Source organism: Nanorana parkeri, unplaced genomic scaffold, assembly GCF_000935625.1.
Source record: "Nanorana parkeri isolate BGI_ZX_2015 unplaced genomic scaffold, ASM93562v1 scaffold1014, whole genome shotgun sequence".
In the NCBI taxonomy this organism is placed as follows: Eukaryota; Metazoa; Chordata; class Amphibia; order Anura; family Dicroglossidae; genus Nanorana; species Nanorana parkeri.
In genome coordinates this window covers 505,925-522,218 of record NW_017307282.1, presented here as the reverse complement: position 1 = coordinate 522,218, position 16,294 = coordinate 505,925, and the positions used below count along the sequence as shown (strand labels likewise).

The window sequence follows — 16,294 nt, the reverse complement described above, 5'->3', positions numbered from 1 at the left end:
AAAATAGCCTTATAATCTGATTTAAGATTTACTAGCCTAGCAAGTTTGCTGCAATTTCCTAAGAACCATAACTTGCAAATTATCAACCTCACACCATAACCTGCATGTTCCGGATGTCTTTCCACATGTGCACTTTTTACACGTTTTTTTATGCGTTCCAGTGCATTTTTTTCATTGGTTTTGCATTAAGTTTAAGCATGTGCATTTACATGTGTTCACATACGTTTTTATGTGTTCCGGTGTGAAAAAACAGCATGCTGCTGTACTTTTTTTTTGAAAGGTCTGAAAATGAATGCAATGATGTAAAGTAGCCACATTAAAAACCACTGGAATTACTGTGTATGTGTTTTTGGTGCAGATTTTTACAAAACCCATCAGTCTGGAGATGGTGTGAACAGTGTTTGTTATTTGTTCATTCATAATATTAATATTACAAGGTTTGGTTTTTCTTTCAAACGATAGGATCATTTCATTTTCATTATACAGTAGTGCCTATGCTAGTAAAGAAAACTTAAAAAGAGTACCTGTTGATTCTGGTATGCTGTAACTGTAGTAAATATCGTTTCTGGGAATGTGAATGCCTTCTCGCCTTCTCCTGCTGGAATTGGTTTTACTGGAGACAGTTCATCCCCACAGTCTTTTCGGATCACATGGACACGTGGCTGATATTTGTGCATTGAATGAAGAATAATCTGTGGAAAATTGCATTAGTTTGTCATTTACTGTGGAACATTTCAATTATCCTTTTCCCTTATAAGAACAATTTTTTCCTACAGAGACCATATATATTAATGTAAAGAGGTGACCAAAAGTTAATCATTAGATATAAATTAACTGCCTATTTTAGCCCATAATAGAATTTAGTTCTCAGTTCTGAATACTATTCTGATCCTAATTATTCACAGTTGAATAGCCATCAAGAGTGCGTTTGAAATTGTGGTTTGGTTTTCATCCTGCAACTTCAAAAGCTAATACTAACTTATTTTAATGCTGACGACTTCAAAATCGTGGTGGAAGGCATGAATAATCAAGAACAAACTGTGATGGAAATGGTACTTTGACCATTCCCAAATCCTATTGATGTAGCTGCCGATGTATCCTAGCTTTTCATAGGAACAATATGCGCTCTTGCTTTCAGTAATAGGGAAAATAGTCACTTGTTTCCAATTAGGCGAAAGTTTCAAAACTTACATGGTTACAGTGACAGAATATAATCAGTTAAATGACATTTCAAATGTAAAACACATAATCATTAATAGAAGAAAAAAGAAAAAGCATTTTTAAATGAGTAAATGGTTCAGTTTGCAGTTACATGTCAATATAAGAGAATAGTTTATTGAGTATTTTTTTGTTTTTTCTTTGCTTATAATAAGCTCAAACAATTAAAAAATGGTAAAGGGTTAAAAAATGTTGTACCTCTAAATCTCTTAAATTTACTTTTTGTAGTGGCTAAGCACGCCCCTAAAAACCAGTAAAAGGGTTCCATGCCTTATGCATTAACTTTATAGTGAAAGAGTAAAAGTAAAAGTGTACAAAATAAATAAATTAAAAAAGCAGACACCATTTAAAAATGACCATCCCCTCTGCTCTCCAGTTTATTACATAAAATGTAATGGTAGACATAAGGGTCCCCTTTTTTCAGTGTCCTGCACAGTTTCTCTTCATCATTACAGTTTTCTATTATAATTTACTAATTCTATCAACCCCCCATGTAATAGAGATGAACAAAGGCAGACATGTTTGAAGTCCAGCCTGTGTGAAAGCCATAGGTGATTCCATAGATAGGTGCTTCCATGGGTGCTTCTATACATGGAGAATAGATCCATAGATATTGTATCTTCAACTGTGGAGAAATTCTTTACAGTAGACCATGGGCGGACTGACAAGACATGGGGCCCCCGGGCAATACGAGATTATGGGGCCCTCGTTGTGCTCCACACATATACAAGCCCCAACCATCCACAAGCCTCACCCGCATTAATATTTTTGTGTTACAGAGATTAATTCTCCCATTATTTTCAAAATAGCAGGTCTATTCACTAAAAGGTGAATTGCAGGGGGAATAGGTAGGAGAATTTAAAAATCTAGACCAATATTGGTGGTTTGGAAAGTGAGCTAATTGACAGAATGCACAGCAGACTTCAGACCAGAACCAATGTACGGCAGACCGCAGACCAGAACCAATGCACGGCAGACCTCAGACCAGAACCAATGCATGGCAGACAGCAGACCAGAACCAATGCATGGCAGACCTCAGAACAGAACAAATGCATGGCAGACCTCAGAACAGAACAAATGCATGGCAGTCCTCAGACCAGAGCCAATATACGGCAGACCTCAGACCAGAACCAATGCACGGCAGACCTCAGGCCAGAACCAATGCACGGCAGACTTCAGACCAGAACCAATGCACGGCAGACTAGCCGGTTAGAATGACACATACACAATGACATCTCTGGGATTGGCCATCACGGGCAGTCCGATCCCCATCAAACTGTGGTCCAGCAGGTAGCTGCAGCAGGCCACCCCACAAGGAGGCTAGGCCCCTGATGTGGAGCGTCTCAGGCAGATGGGGAGGGCCTAACCAGTGGAATATGCGGAGGGTCTCACCAGTGGCAGATGTGGAGGGTCTCACCAGTGACATATGTGGAGGGTCTCACCAGTGGCGGATGTGGAGGGTCTCAACAGGGGCAGGTGCGGAGGGTCCCACCATTGGCAGATGCGGAGAGTCTCAGCAGGGCAGGTGTGGAGGAGCGAAGGACAGGCCCAGAGGGTCTCATCAGGGCAGATGTGGAGGGTCTCAGCAGGCACAGATGTGGAGGATCACAGCAGGGGGGATATGTGGGCCAGCACTGTAAACAGATGCCACTGTGGTTCCCTGAAAGGCTGCTGTGAGGTCCCCAGCAAGAATGGCACCTTACGGCAGCTGAATCTATATGCAAATGTAATGTGCCATGGCTCCTCCAATAATGGGGGGGAGCTAAAACCGGACCTCACATTGGAACCTGAGCAAGCATTTTCTTGGGCCCTAAAAGGCAAAACAACTCACAGTAAAGTGCAGTGTGTATGAGTAAATCACAAAAACTGAGAATAGGTTCAGATATGGGCGATCCCGGGACTGCACGATTGTGCCCCTTAGGGCTTTTTCATACCAATTGCGGTGCGTTCCAGAGCGGTAGCTGCTGGAACGCACCACAATCACTCAGAAAACTCTCCCCTGCGTTCTGGGGGGTGTGGCGATGCATTGAAGTCAATGGCACCGCAGCCCCCCCCACAGTATCACCGCACCATACAGCAAAAGGGCCAGCACAATGCTTGAACTTCAAGCCCCATGACCTGACCAGCTGACTGCAGATGTCTCCCTACCTCTGTCCCCTCCTCGATCTCCTCTGTGTCCTCGATTTCCGTCCGCCACGATCTCACCTCCAAACCACACCCACTCCTCTTCTTAACCAATCCAGAGAAGGCAGCAGAAAAGCAGTGAAACCCCACCCATTCGGCTGTCTCCGCCTACCATGCCCGGGGTTTTGGAGACTGATTGTTACACCCCATCAGCTCGTCCACTCCAGTTCCCTGGGATAAAAGTATAGCGTGTGCATCTATGCCGGGACCCGGGAGGATTGTAAGACCTGCTCCTCACCGGGCCCCTTCTGTCGCGGGCCCCATAGCGCCCGCATGGGTCGCTATGGCGGTAGTTCCGCCACTGCTGCTATCCATAGACAACACCCGGGTGAAGTGATAACTAGATGTGTGAAGGGATAGCATTTATTCTAAATCAAGCCATTTGTGGATTACAAATGTGAAGTTTAATAAAGCTTGATGAAGGTCAGCTTCGGTCAAACCTATATTCCAAGTCATTAACTTCAGACTTAAGATCACCTAAGAGGTCACTTTCTTTAGTGGTTTTGTCAAAGAACATTACCCACAGGACATATGATTAGTTGTGGTTAAATACATGGTAGGTTGAGCAGTATATTTAGTCCTAATACAAACTCAAATGTTTACTATCCATAGTGTAAGAACACCTAAAAATTAAATAAAGTCTCTAAAACTAAATATTATTGAAACATAATGTATAAAAACAAGGTAAGATAATTCTTGTTGCAAATTAAAGCAAGCAGTGGTTTAGTCATGCTCCCAATTATTATCACCCCCTAGATTTTAAAGCACAGCTCTGGATAAAATGTATTTTAGTTTTGAACAGAATAGGAAAGGGTTAGGGGGTCTGATAATTTTTTTTTCTTGCTGTTTGTGTTTCTGTGTGGGGAATTATTTATATTACTTCCAGTCTTCCAGACACTTAATTGGGAAGAAGGGGAACCTCACATCCCTCCACAGGGCCACCTGTGTGCAGGGTGTGATAGGAAGTCACTGGAAAAGATAGTAAGGGGGACCCCACCAATTTATGTCTGTTCTTAACTCAATATCACATTGTTTTCCTGATGATGGGACCCTTTGTGACCGGAATTGTTTGCTTTGCGATATGATTGAATTGCATCAATATAGGAGGAAGGTATTTCACAGTAGGTGTGCCGGTGACTCTTCTATACCCCACCCAGAGTAGACACACACAGCTATAGAAATCTGAGTGGATCTAACCTGTTTTCAGTCTATTTAAAATAGGAAAACGTTTTACATTGAGTGGATCTTTAAATATGAAGGACCTTCACCTTGTTACTGTTAAACCTGAGTTTGGATAATGGCAATCTTGAATTGGATCACACTAATAAATGGGGGCCCAGCCTAAAACATTGAGTCTATCTGCTTATATTATATGCTTAGCATACTATTAATATACACAGAAGACCATTTTTTTATACGATCTTGGTGGTGTTAACATGTATTTGTAGTTCAGCACCATTTGCAGCCATAAGAAATCTGCTATCGGTGCCAAGTACTTGAATTCGGATCAAAGTAAATCTGCATTTTGGAAAAAACAAGTTCCCATATTAACTGTTTTATTTCTAAAATCTTATACTATTCTAAAAAAATAGGCGAATGGAAACCCCAAATGACCCACTAAGAACCCACACACATGCAAATACACACACTCTCTTCTAGCTTGTAAAAATATTTCTTCCCTTACATTATAGCACAATCCCTCTACAAATCCTTTAAAAATAGTATTTTACCAAAGTATAATTTGAGGCCAATATAAACAATATTTCCATTCTTACAGCCTGCATCTAGAGAACCCCATGTAATTCTCACCCACAATCTAATCTGTGCATGTTTCGCCCACTATTTGAGGTTGTCTTTATTATAATTGTCAGAAAAAAGCATTGGTTCTCAATGCACTATTCCAAAAAATGTGTCCCCTTTTGCAGCTTTGAAGTACCATTGCTTTGAAATATCTAAATATATATTTACTTTCATTCAGTCAAGTGTCAGTTAAACAAAAAAAGATAAGCGCAAATAGAAAGTACTTATTAAAAATGTTTTGAAAAAAGTGACCCCCAAACCATCATAGTAATCATTCTCTTTTTCTAAGTAACATATTCGTATAGCACTATAAAAAATATGTGCATCAACTTAAAAGAGTTTTCAAAGAAGTCATTTCTGACCTCTCCAGATGCTTTTAATGTGCCGCTATTCTTCCTCAAAGATCACAGCAAAGAAGGATATTCACAAAAGAGCCGAAGGATCCAGCCATAGCTTCGGCTGCTGCATTGGCTCGCTTCGGCAGCCTGAGCCCTTCACAATAGTCCGTACTGGCCAGCCGAGCGGCTCAGCCGCGCCGGAAGCGTATGCTTCAGCTCGGCTGAGACGTAGTGCCACCCGAAGCAGGGAAAAAGGTTGGCAAAGCCAGCCGTAATGTCACGGCTGGCTACGCCCACTTGTTGCTCCTCAATGACAGCCCAGTGTCCTGGAGGACACTGGGTCTGGTATGACTTTTGGGGGAACCCCACGCATTTTTTTTCTTTTTAAATGGGGTCCCTCCTAACTTTCCTACCAGACCTAAAGGGTCTGGTATGGTTTGGGAGGGGGACCCCGCGCTGTGTTTTTTTTTTTTCTTTAGCATTTTTATAATTATTTTCTTAACTTTTTTATACATTTTTCTTTTTTTAACATTTATTTAAATCATTTTTTTAAATATTTATTTGTTTACTTTTTTTCTATTCTGCTCGCTACTTCAGAGGTAGAGAGCAGAATAGCTGAGCCGAATGCCACTCGGCAGAATTTGGCTATTCACTCACTGCCGTTCGGCCCCTATGAGAATGTGGAGAACAGCAGCAAGAGGACTGTCGGAGCTTCGGCTCAGCCGATCAAAATAAGTCGGCTAAGTCGAACTCCTGCACTTTGGCTCAGCCGAACATGTAGAGCATGTTTGGTTGACCGAAGGTAGCCATACAGATCCGATGTACAGCTGATTTCAGCCGATGTATGGCTGAAATCAGCTGTACGGAGCCGGAGTGAATAGCCAAACGTCGTAGCTTGCCTCTAGCTTATGACTGGATGAGGAGTTAAAAGGAGCACATTGATGGGGTAACCAGTTTGCTCTCACTGCCTGTCACCAGCTTCCAGTGCTAGACTAACAACAAAAAATCTGCTTGGCTTAGAGTGCTCCTTGTTTGCAGCACATATTGTGACTCAGTCAACTCCATTTAGAGCAAATGAGTAACTGGATGTGATTGAGTTTACAGTTAGCTATGAGCCTCTAAGTATGGTGCTGAGGGCTTCAAGTGAAAGCTACAGTTTAACATAGGTTGTGACTCGGATCCCTACACCTTCTGCCTAGATAAATAAGAACAAAAGCATAAGCTCAACAATCTTAGCATGTAGCAGTGGGCCCAGGTAGATTAGCTGATACATTTTAAGAGAAGCCCTATAAGATAGGAAATGCCTAACAAGCCAGTATTATATTAAAGAAGCTTTGACAAACAAACTGGCTCAAGAGAATCCTAGCTGGACTTAAAATTTCACATCCCCATTTCAAAGAATGATGTTTTCCTATTATTAAAAAATACATTCTACCCCTATTGTTGAGATATTTGTAATGGTAAAGTCATTAACTAGGAAAAAGTGTAGTCATTCCTTCTATGGTGATATGATTTCAGTAATAAAATAAAGACATTTGCTTCAGGGGAGTCAATATAAGTATGCTTGCCTGTCCCTATTTATTTCTATTAGATGCAGTCCAGCCAAGAAACACACATGGGATCTTCCTGAACTTTCACTGTTTTTGTTGACACAGAACACAGATTAAGCTAAACTGGTAAGAACTTTTGACTTCTGGACAATTGCAGTGTTCTGGATAACACTGTCAGTTTACTGACTGATTCACTTATTGTCCAAAGTTTCTCTTTAAGGCACTCTTTAAAAACTGTTTTTTTCAATGTCCTTTGTTAACGTGATATGCCTAATAAGTTAAAAAAAAAACAGCAATTTCCTATGATTTGAAGTGAGCACAAGGTGAAAATGACCAGTAAAGTAAATCAGTGGTGAGGTAAAGAACAGAAAGGGCTTTTAACCTACATCTAAAAAGATGGCAGATAGACATTTTGAAAGCATGTAACTGCCCTGTATTTATATATTTATTCAAACAGTTTCTTGGCATTCATTTTTAAAGTTCAAATATATATGTGATATGAATAGTTTATAGTAGTAAGTCATATGGTCAAAGAAAAAAAATACTAATTTTAGCTAAATTTACATCTGTTATATAAACTAAGTAAATATAGCTGAGAAGCCACGATGCTTGAACTAGCAGATCGCAAACACACTAACTGGGATTGATTTACTAAAATAGTAGAAAGCTTGTTAACCTGAGTTTGCATCTATTAACCAATCATAAGCAGTGGAGATACAAAAATAGGAATTTCCCACGGTAATGGATGGATAATAGAAGTGAGCACAGTTAAACAAGTGTAATATTCTTCTCCTTTAGAAAATTACTAGACTGCACTAAAATTAGCTCATTTGTTTCCATGACCATCTTTTACTCCTGCAGGACATGGCTGTATCTAGGCAATATTTAAAGAGATAATAATTTCAAGGAAAACTATGAAACTACAATGCCTCATCTTGGATTGCTAGCAGATGTCAATTGGTTCTCTCATTGGCAAATTTACTAAATACATCTTGTATTAATTTGCAAAGCCCCATAAGCATTTAGAAGTTTATGAATATTTTCCTATTTTTTATTAATTCCAAAGTCTTACAATATGTCTTTCTATGCTAAAAAGTCGTATTAGTCTATTCTGCAAATATTTATTTATTTCACATGTTCAGTAGTTTCTCTACTGAATAACACCGTTAAGGGATCAGTTCACTCCAGACTGGCTTACTCTATCTCTTAGGATTCCAGCAGTGAGATTTCTGCATCCAAGTTCCCATTTCTCTCATGCTACTTTAAGATTCTCAATGCCTCTAGTACACGCTCTCTAATGAAAAATAATGGGGATTTTAGCAAGGAAAGTAAACCTCCATAGATAACTGTCAAGGCTGATGTGTGGGCTGGAAAACCCAGATGCAAAAGTCTTGCTACTGGAACCAAAAACATACATAAGAAACCACTAGGTAATACCTGCCATACCATCCCATGAGGTAATAAACATACCACCTTTGACATAAGAGCCCACCAGAATTTGCCTAAGCCTTAGATATAAGCTCAGGGTGGACTAACACTTTAAGACTCCTTCACATCTGACTTGTGGTTTTCAAAGTGCATTTTGTATGCAGGTGTATTGTCATGGCACTGCACATAAAGTTTACTCGAAAAGCTGAATGTAGGAATCTAAGAGTTAAAGTACAACTGCCTAGATCTTAAATGAGCCACTGAATCCAGTTCTCATATGCCCATGGTGCAGTACATGAACTGAGATAAACTTCACAAGCATGAACAAAGCCTTGAAATAGAAGAAGGTGGAGAATAGAATGACACAAATACGCATTCCATTAGGTAAGGATATTTTGGTATTGCAAATACTTACATGACCTTGGTCATCCAGCTCGTTATTCGTTAGTTTCAATTTGTCAAAACTAATGACTTGTCTCATCCAAGTCTCGCCAGAAGCTGGGGAGTCTGGATGGATATAAACACGTGGGGGTACTGGAGAGTCTGCGTTGCCAGCAACCATCCATTTTGAACTGTGGTAGACGTAACTGTGAAAAAGGATACAGTCATTTAATAATACAGAAACAATTTACATAACAAACCATTTATCCAAGAAAGTTAATTTGGCAATGTCTGCTTGATATATTCCCTAAGAATATGTATTAACTTCCAGCGTTGCATCAACATCATTTAAACACAATTTCCTATCATTTAAGAAAATGTGTCACATGTGATATTGAGTAGATTCAAACAATGTGGAATCATTTTTACTTTATTAATCTAACCAGGACTGGAAGATCAGAGTTTTTATGACTTTTCATTTAGACAGAATCTGTCAAAACGCTAGATGTCTGCGTGAAAAGCCTCAGGTAAAAGCTGCTAATAATCCTGGGAGATACACTTGCTTTTATTCTCTATGATCCCTTAGTGTCAGATTATGGCAGCTTCAATCAGTTGTTGTTGTTATTTTTTTTTTTTTTTTTTACAAAGGTATATTGGCTTTTCTCTTTAAAGACAATGTCTGTCTAATGACCCTGTTTAAGAAAAAAAATGAAAGGGTAAGTTCACTTTTCCAAGTGAATTGGGGGAAATTGAATTAGATGCACTTCTGACCACACTAACCAAAGAGAAGCTGAGAATGTGAGCAAAATGCAAAATCCATAGCGCAGGGCTGTGCTACACAGCAGTACAGGGTATGGATAGTAAACTCGTACTGGCGGAGGGGAAGGAATGAATGGTAAGTATAGGGGGAGGGGACCAGATTGGAGAGGGTAATTCCATTTGACCAAATTCACTTGGGAAAGGGAACTTATGCTTTAACGCAAAGCTCCCATGTAGAAGAAGATGTTTTATACTTAAGTAGCCTTAAAGATGCATAGTCAGGAAAGCCTCCAATTTATTCCAATGTATTTCTCCATAATTTTTCCAAAAGGAAATTCTCAGTTTTTCTCATCCCTGTATGGATAAGAAATTGAGCTTGGGAAACGTGTTTAGAGAAACACATTGGAGTCAACTGAGCAAACTTTTTTTAAATTTCACTGACAGTAAAATTGATTTTCCAGAAAGGTTGCAACCTATCCTTAAGTCAGCAACTATTGGCATTGTGCTTAGTCTGGGGGCTGCATATCAGTATTTGGTTGTACATGTAGTGACTAGTGACTATATTTAAAATGTCACTGTAATATTTACAAAGACACAAATTTAACACAACTATGGTAGTTTATTTATTAATGGACTATTTCATATAAACATTCTGTTTTTTTGGGGGAAACTTTTTCTCTAAATAAACTGATCAATTGCACTTAGTACACTAAGGTAAACACAGGCACACTGGGATAACTGCAGGCATAAGGAAATAAATGCAAGCACACTGAGGTACATGCGGGCATACCGAGATAAAAGTGGATACATACTGAGATAAATGCAGGCAAAATGAGATAAATGCAGGCACACTTAGGCAAATGGAGGCACTCTAAGGCAAATGAATGGCACAATGAGGTAAACATAGGCACACTGAGGTAAATTCAAACACAATGAGACAAATGCAAGCATGCTGGAATTAATACAAGCATATTAAAGTAAACTGAGCGCCCTGAAGCAAATGCAGGCACACTGAGATAAATAGAGACACACTGAGGTAAATGGAGGCGAACAAAGGTAAATGGAGGCACACTGAGATAAATGGAGCCACGCAGAGGTAAATGAAGGCACACTGAGGTAAATGCAGGTACATTGAGGTAAATGCAAGCACACTGAGGTGCTTGCACGTACCTACGTTTACCTTTATATCAATTACTGTGTGTCTGAGAAGGTCATGGTTTTTAGGCCTAAGCTATATACAGTTTCTCAACCTTTGTTCAACATGGCACATCCCCCAACTCTTCACCCATACCATTTAACAGTCCACCATCTGAGCTGGACTGAGCATCAACTTGAATATGTGCAAAAGTGGAAGCCCTATGTACAGCCTAAACCTAGGATACAAGGTCCTTCCCACAGAATCTTATCTGAGCATAAGCACTTGCCCACACGTTACCAGTATTTTTAGTTTATATGTTTTAGAACATAGGTTCACTTTCAGAAGTAGAAGCGAACACACATTAGCCAAGATTATGTATTTTAATACCTGCTTGAACTATCCCCATGATTTAAATGTATATTTTGCCTAAACAAATGTATACTTTTATTAAATGTAGATTTTTTTCAAGAATATAAAGAGCTTTCTAATGATGCAACAGTTGTTACAGCATTCAGATTCTTCACAGCAAGGAATAATAATGAACTGAAGGTTCACTAATCTGAAACAGCCATTTGGCTAAACGCTTTTTTCAAACTTTCCCCCATGGAGAATCTATCATTAAATAAATAAAAATATTACTTGGTTCAGGCAACAGTTAACATATTAGACAAAACTGTTTGGGGTGATTTACTAATGAAGTAGAGACTGTCCACATAGCAATATGCATATTAACTAAGTGAATACTACTAAATAAACAGGACTGAAAATTGTGAACTTGGAATTAATGTCAAGAAGCATTTTAGGAACTGAAGATATCTGTCTAATATGGAAGTGATTATAGCCAGAAATACTTTCTACCCTTTTTCTGATGTCAGATATAAGGGAATTCTATCTCTGTAGCATGGACATTTTTGGCTTAATGGTAACTAACTTCTTTAAATATGATATAATATACCCCTAGGGGCACTACATGCTGGTGGGGGACCTTTGGCTTCTCCTAAGCTCCCTGCATCCACCTGAATGAGGGTCTATGGTCATATTTAGTGTCCTTTATGATCAGTTTGTAACACACACACATATATGTATGTGTGTGTGTGTGTGTGTAATAATGTGAAGATGCAAAAATGGGATATATACAATATATTAAGATATGCTCATGCTTACATCATTCTTATTGTGATTACTTGTAGATATGATTACAAAACATCCTGAGGGTCTTCTGATGAAGCTGGCTTGTCCTGTGAAACGTGTTGAATCATTCACATCTCAATAGAAGCTCCAACACTCATTGTAAAACAATATCCAATTCTGTTTGTTATATCTATAACAACAATTCTGATTATGCCTTTGATTCTATAGCTGGTCCGGTGTTAGAATGAGAGTAGCCCTCATAGAGTTGCATGTAGGATATGGATATATATCACAGAAATATGAATGGTAGTTTTAAAGATATGTTTTAAGGGTGTACAATAAAATCAACTGAAAGTTTAAAAGTATTTGTGTGGTACCATTGCAGTCCTGGATGTTTATTTGTTTTTGAAATTCAATATAATTTTGAATGTGGTACTTTAACCCACCGGGAAATATTTATTATATATACTAGTTAATAAGGAGAACCTACAGTGCATTCAGAAAGTATTCAGACCCCTACACTTTTTTAAATTTGGTTATGTTGCAGCCTGATACTACAGTTGTTTCAATTCTTTTTTTTCTCATTAATCTACACTATAATGAAAAAGTGAAAACAGACTTTTATAAATGTTTGCATATGTCTAAAAAGGAAAAAAACTGAAATATCACATCGGCATAAGTATTTAGACCCTTTACAACAACACTTAAAATTTAGCTCAGGTGCCTCCAATTTCTCTTGATCGTTTCTGAGATTATTTCTACACCTTGATTGGAGTCCATCTGTGGTAAAATAAATTAATTGGACATGATTTGGAAAGGCACACTTCTCTATAGAAGGCCTCACCGCTGACGATGCATACTGTATAAGAGCAAAAGCCAGGAGGTCATAGGAACTACCTGCAGGACTCAGAGACAGGATTATTGTAAGGCACAGATCTGGGGAAGGCAACCAAAAATGTCTGCTGCACTGAAGGTTCCCAAGAGCACAGTGGCCTCCTTAATTCTCAAATGGAAGAAGTTCGGCACAACCAGGACTCTTCCAAGAGTTGGTCGCCCAGCCAAACTGAGCAATCGGGGGTGAAGGGCCTTAGTAAGAGAGGTGACCAAGAACCCGATGGTCACTCTGACTGAGCTCCAGAGATCCTGTGTGACAAAGTTCCAAAAGGACAACTTTCACTGCAGCCCTCCACTGATCTGTCCCTTATGGCAGAGTGGCTAGACGTATGCCTCTCCTCATTGCAAAACACATAAAAGCCCCCTTGGAGTTTGCAAATAAGCACCTGAAGCACTCTCATACTGATGAAACCAAGAATGAACTGTTTGGCCTCAATTCTAAGGGGGTTATTCACAAAGCTGCCGAAGGCAGACGAGTGTACCGAGCAGAATAGAAAAAGAGTGAATTGAATTTAAAAAAAGTAGAAAAATAATTTTTACAAATGTAAGAAAATAGGACAATTAAAAAATTTTTATAGCTTAAAGAAAATAAAAAAAAGAAAAGAAAAAATAATTTTTAAAAACGCCGGCAAAGATGCCGGCAAAAGAAAAACAATTGGCCCAGCTGTCATTTGCACGGAGATCAGTCTGCTTCGGCCGACCTTTCTTAACGATTCGGCTGTGCCTTCGGCTCAGTTGGGCCGAAGCATATGCGTTCAGCTCAGCTGAGCTGCTCGGCTGCCTTCGGCTGCTGTACGAGCTATTGTGAATAGCCCATACAGCAGCCCTTCAGTTCAACTGAACCAAAAGGCAGAGGCGGCCGAAGAGAGCCGAAGGATGAGCCAAAGCTACGTCTGGATCCTTCAACGTAATTAACCCCCTAAATGTTATGTCTGGAGGAAACCAGGCACTGCTCATCACCTGACCAATACCATCCCAACAGTGTAGCATGGTGGTGGCATCATGCTGTGGGGGTGTTTTTCAGCAGCAGGTACTGGGAGACTGGTCAGAGTTGAGGGAAAACTAAATGGAGCAATGTACAGAGATATACTCAATGAAAACCTGTTTCACAGCACTTTGGGACAACTCTGTGAATGTTCTAAAATGGCCCAGCCAAAGCCCTGACTTGAACCCTATTGAACATCTCTGGAGAGACCTGAAAATGGCTGTCCAGCGACAGTCACCTTCCAACCTCACTGAACTTGAGAGGTTTTGCAAAAAAGAATGGCAGAAAATCTCCCAACTCAAGTGTGCAAAGCTTACCGCATCATACCCAAAAAGACTCAAGGCTGTAATTGCTGCCAAAGGTGCTTCAACAAAGTACTGAGTAAAGTGTCTGAGTACTTAAGTACTTGTTATTAAGTACTTGATATTTCGGTTTTTCCTTTTAATAAATTCACAGACATTTCTAAAATTCTGTTTTCACTTTGTCATTATGGAGTACTGAGTGTAGATTAATGAGAAAAAGAGAATTGAAACCATTGTAGTATCAGGCTGCAACATAACAAAATAGAAAAAAGTGAAGGGGGTCTGAATACTTTCTGAATGCACTGTATGTTGACTTTGAATACCCAATTGTGTGCAAGAAAAAATAAAGTGAATGTTTACTGAGCTTCAAAATATGGTTAAATCGTGTTCATTCTAATCATCCATTTATGTGCAAGCCAAAATCCAGTTAGGCCTTAAATGTGCACACTTCACCTTATTTTCTAAACTCAGTGAATGCTCACTTTGTATAGTTTGCAGCTCATTTAGTAAAATCAACCCCAATATGTTTCTAATCTATCTACCAACACCTGAACTAATATCACAAGGTGCTACAAATTTCACTTTGGACACAGCCATACTTAAAATGGACCTTCTCCCTCATTTTAATCTTGCTTGAATATTATTTATATATCCTGTAACTATATTTAGTGGTTTAATACTCTTTTTTTTTTTTGCTTTTTCCTCCCACTCCTATCTTTCTCACCTAGGCAAAAATGACATACACTGTACTGTCTGCAGACTCCAGGGGTATCAGTGTCATATATTCCATGAGTCTTTGGGCACCAATATTTGTTATCACAAGATTTGATTACCCCCTGACAGTGCAATGTGGTTGCCACGCTGAGCGTGCACTTGCGGGATACCACGGTGATCTCACTGAGCCTCTGGGAATGCTCTATGGCCTGCTGGGAGTTCCCAGAAATTAATGGAACAGGCTTCAGCTGCCCTTACTATAGATAGGTGGTGAATGTCAATTACATGCAAAATGTATACAATAATAAGTCTATAATAAGAGATGTATTTCCTGACATTGAATTAATGTGATCAAGCTATTCTAAAACTGCCTTTATTAAAGTGAAATTCCTCTTTAATAATTTCAGCATCAGCAGCAGCCAGGCACAGTGCACTATATTGCTCCATGCAGTTTATTTGCAGCTTTCTCGGAGACAGATTTAAAGCAAAGGCTCTAAAATACCTGATTTTCTACAGCTTAATAACTCAGCACAGATATCACAGATAGCATGAATTTAATAAAGAAAAGTATTTTCTGCATCAGTACAGTCTGCTCTTTAATGCTGTGACCTTACTTAATATTTAACAGATTCTTAATTCGGCTGAGTCAGATTTTTGGTGGGCGTTTAGTAAATGACTATCCATTACAGACTGTTTTTATAAACTGTAATATTTTTCTAAAACTACATATTTTGTAAACTAAGAATATGCAATAACAACGGCGGTTTACTGTAACCAGGTACCTCTAATGTTACATTAGGTAACATAACTGATCTTCACAAGAAAATACAGTTTGCAAAATAAATCTTGGCATTCATCATTGTAAAACGTGAATGGCATGGATAACATAAATGCAGGTAGTTAAAATTTTAAATGACTGCATAGGTTAAAGAGCATTGTAGTAACAGAAAATTTGATGTAAAATCCACCCATAAAATACATGTGTCTGTAAAAGTAGAAACAAATAACAGTTAATAAATATATGTATGGAAAACTGAACTACACTCCCTAATATTCCCAATGGAGTGCATAATATGTTTTGCAGATATGTATAAATGCATATGTATAAAACACTGGACTGCACTCCCAGTGACAAGAGACTTATTCTGATACAAATGAGACACTGTTTTTCCATCACAAATACAAATGTTATGCTGCTGTATTTCATGTTTGTAATTTATGTCCATGCCACATAGGAATATGCAATCCCATCAACTCTGTATAACAGTTTACCATTGAAAAACAGCAACTGCTCCAAGTGTTCACATAATTTGCAAGCAATTACATTGTTCATATTCTGAATGACAAATACAGAAACAATTCTACATCTAGAAGAATACAGAAACCATTATATATCTATATGTATACATAAACCAATATATATATGTATATGTATGTATGTATGTATATATATATATATATATATATATATA

General features: G+C 38.8%; 1 protein-coding gene across 1 annotated transcript in view; it reads right to left on the bottom strand.

Annotated features, from left to right (window-relative positions):
* The window catches only part of TBX18 (T-box 18), a 38,081-nt gene that overhangs the window by 15,028 nt on the left and 6,759 nt on the right, over positions 1–16,294 (bottom strand). The window contains exons 4-5 of the mRNA XM_018567136.1: positions 8,934–9,105; positions 525–692 (exon numbers count right to left, since the gene is read on the bottom strand). Of these exons, the coding sequence (XP_018422638.1) occupies positions 525–692; positions 8,934–9,105 (340 nt within the window). The remainder of the gene's footprint in view (positions 1–524; positions 693–8,933; positions 9,106–16,294) is intronic.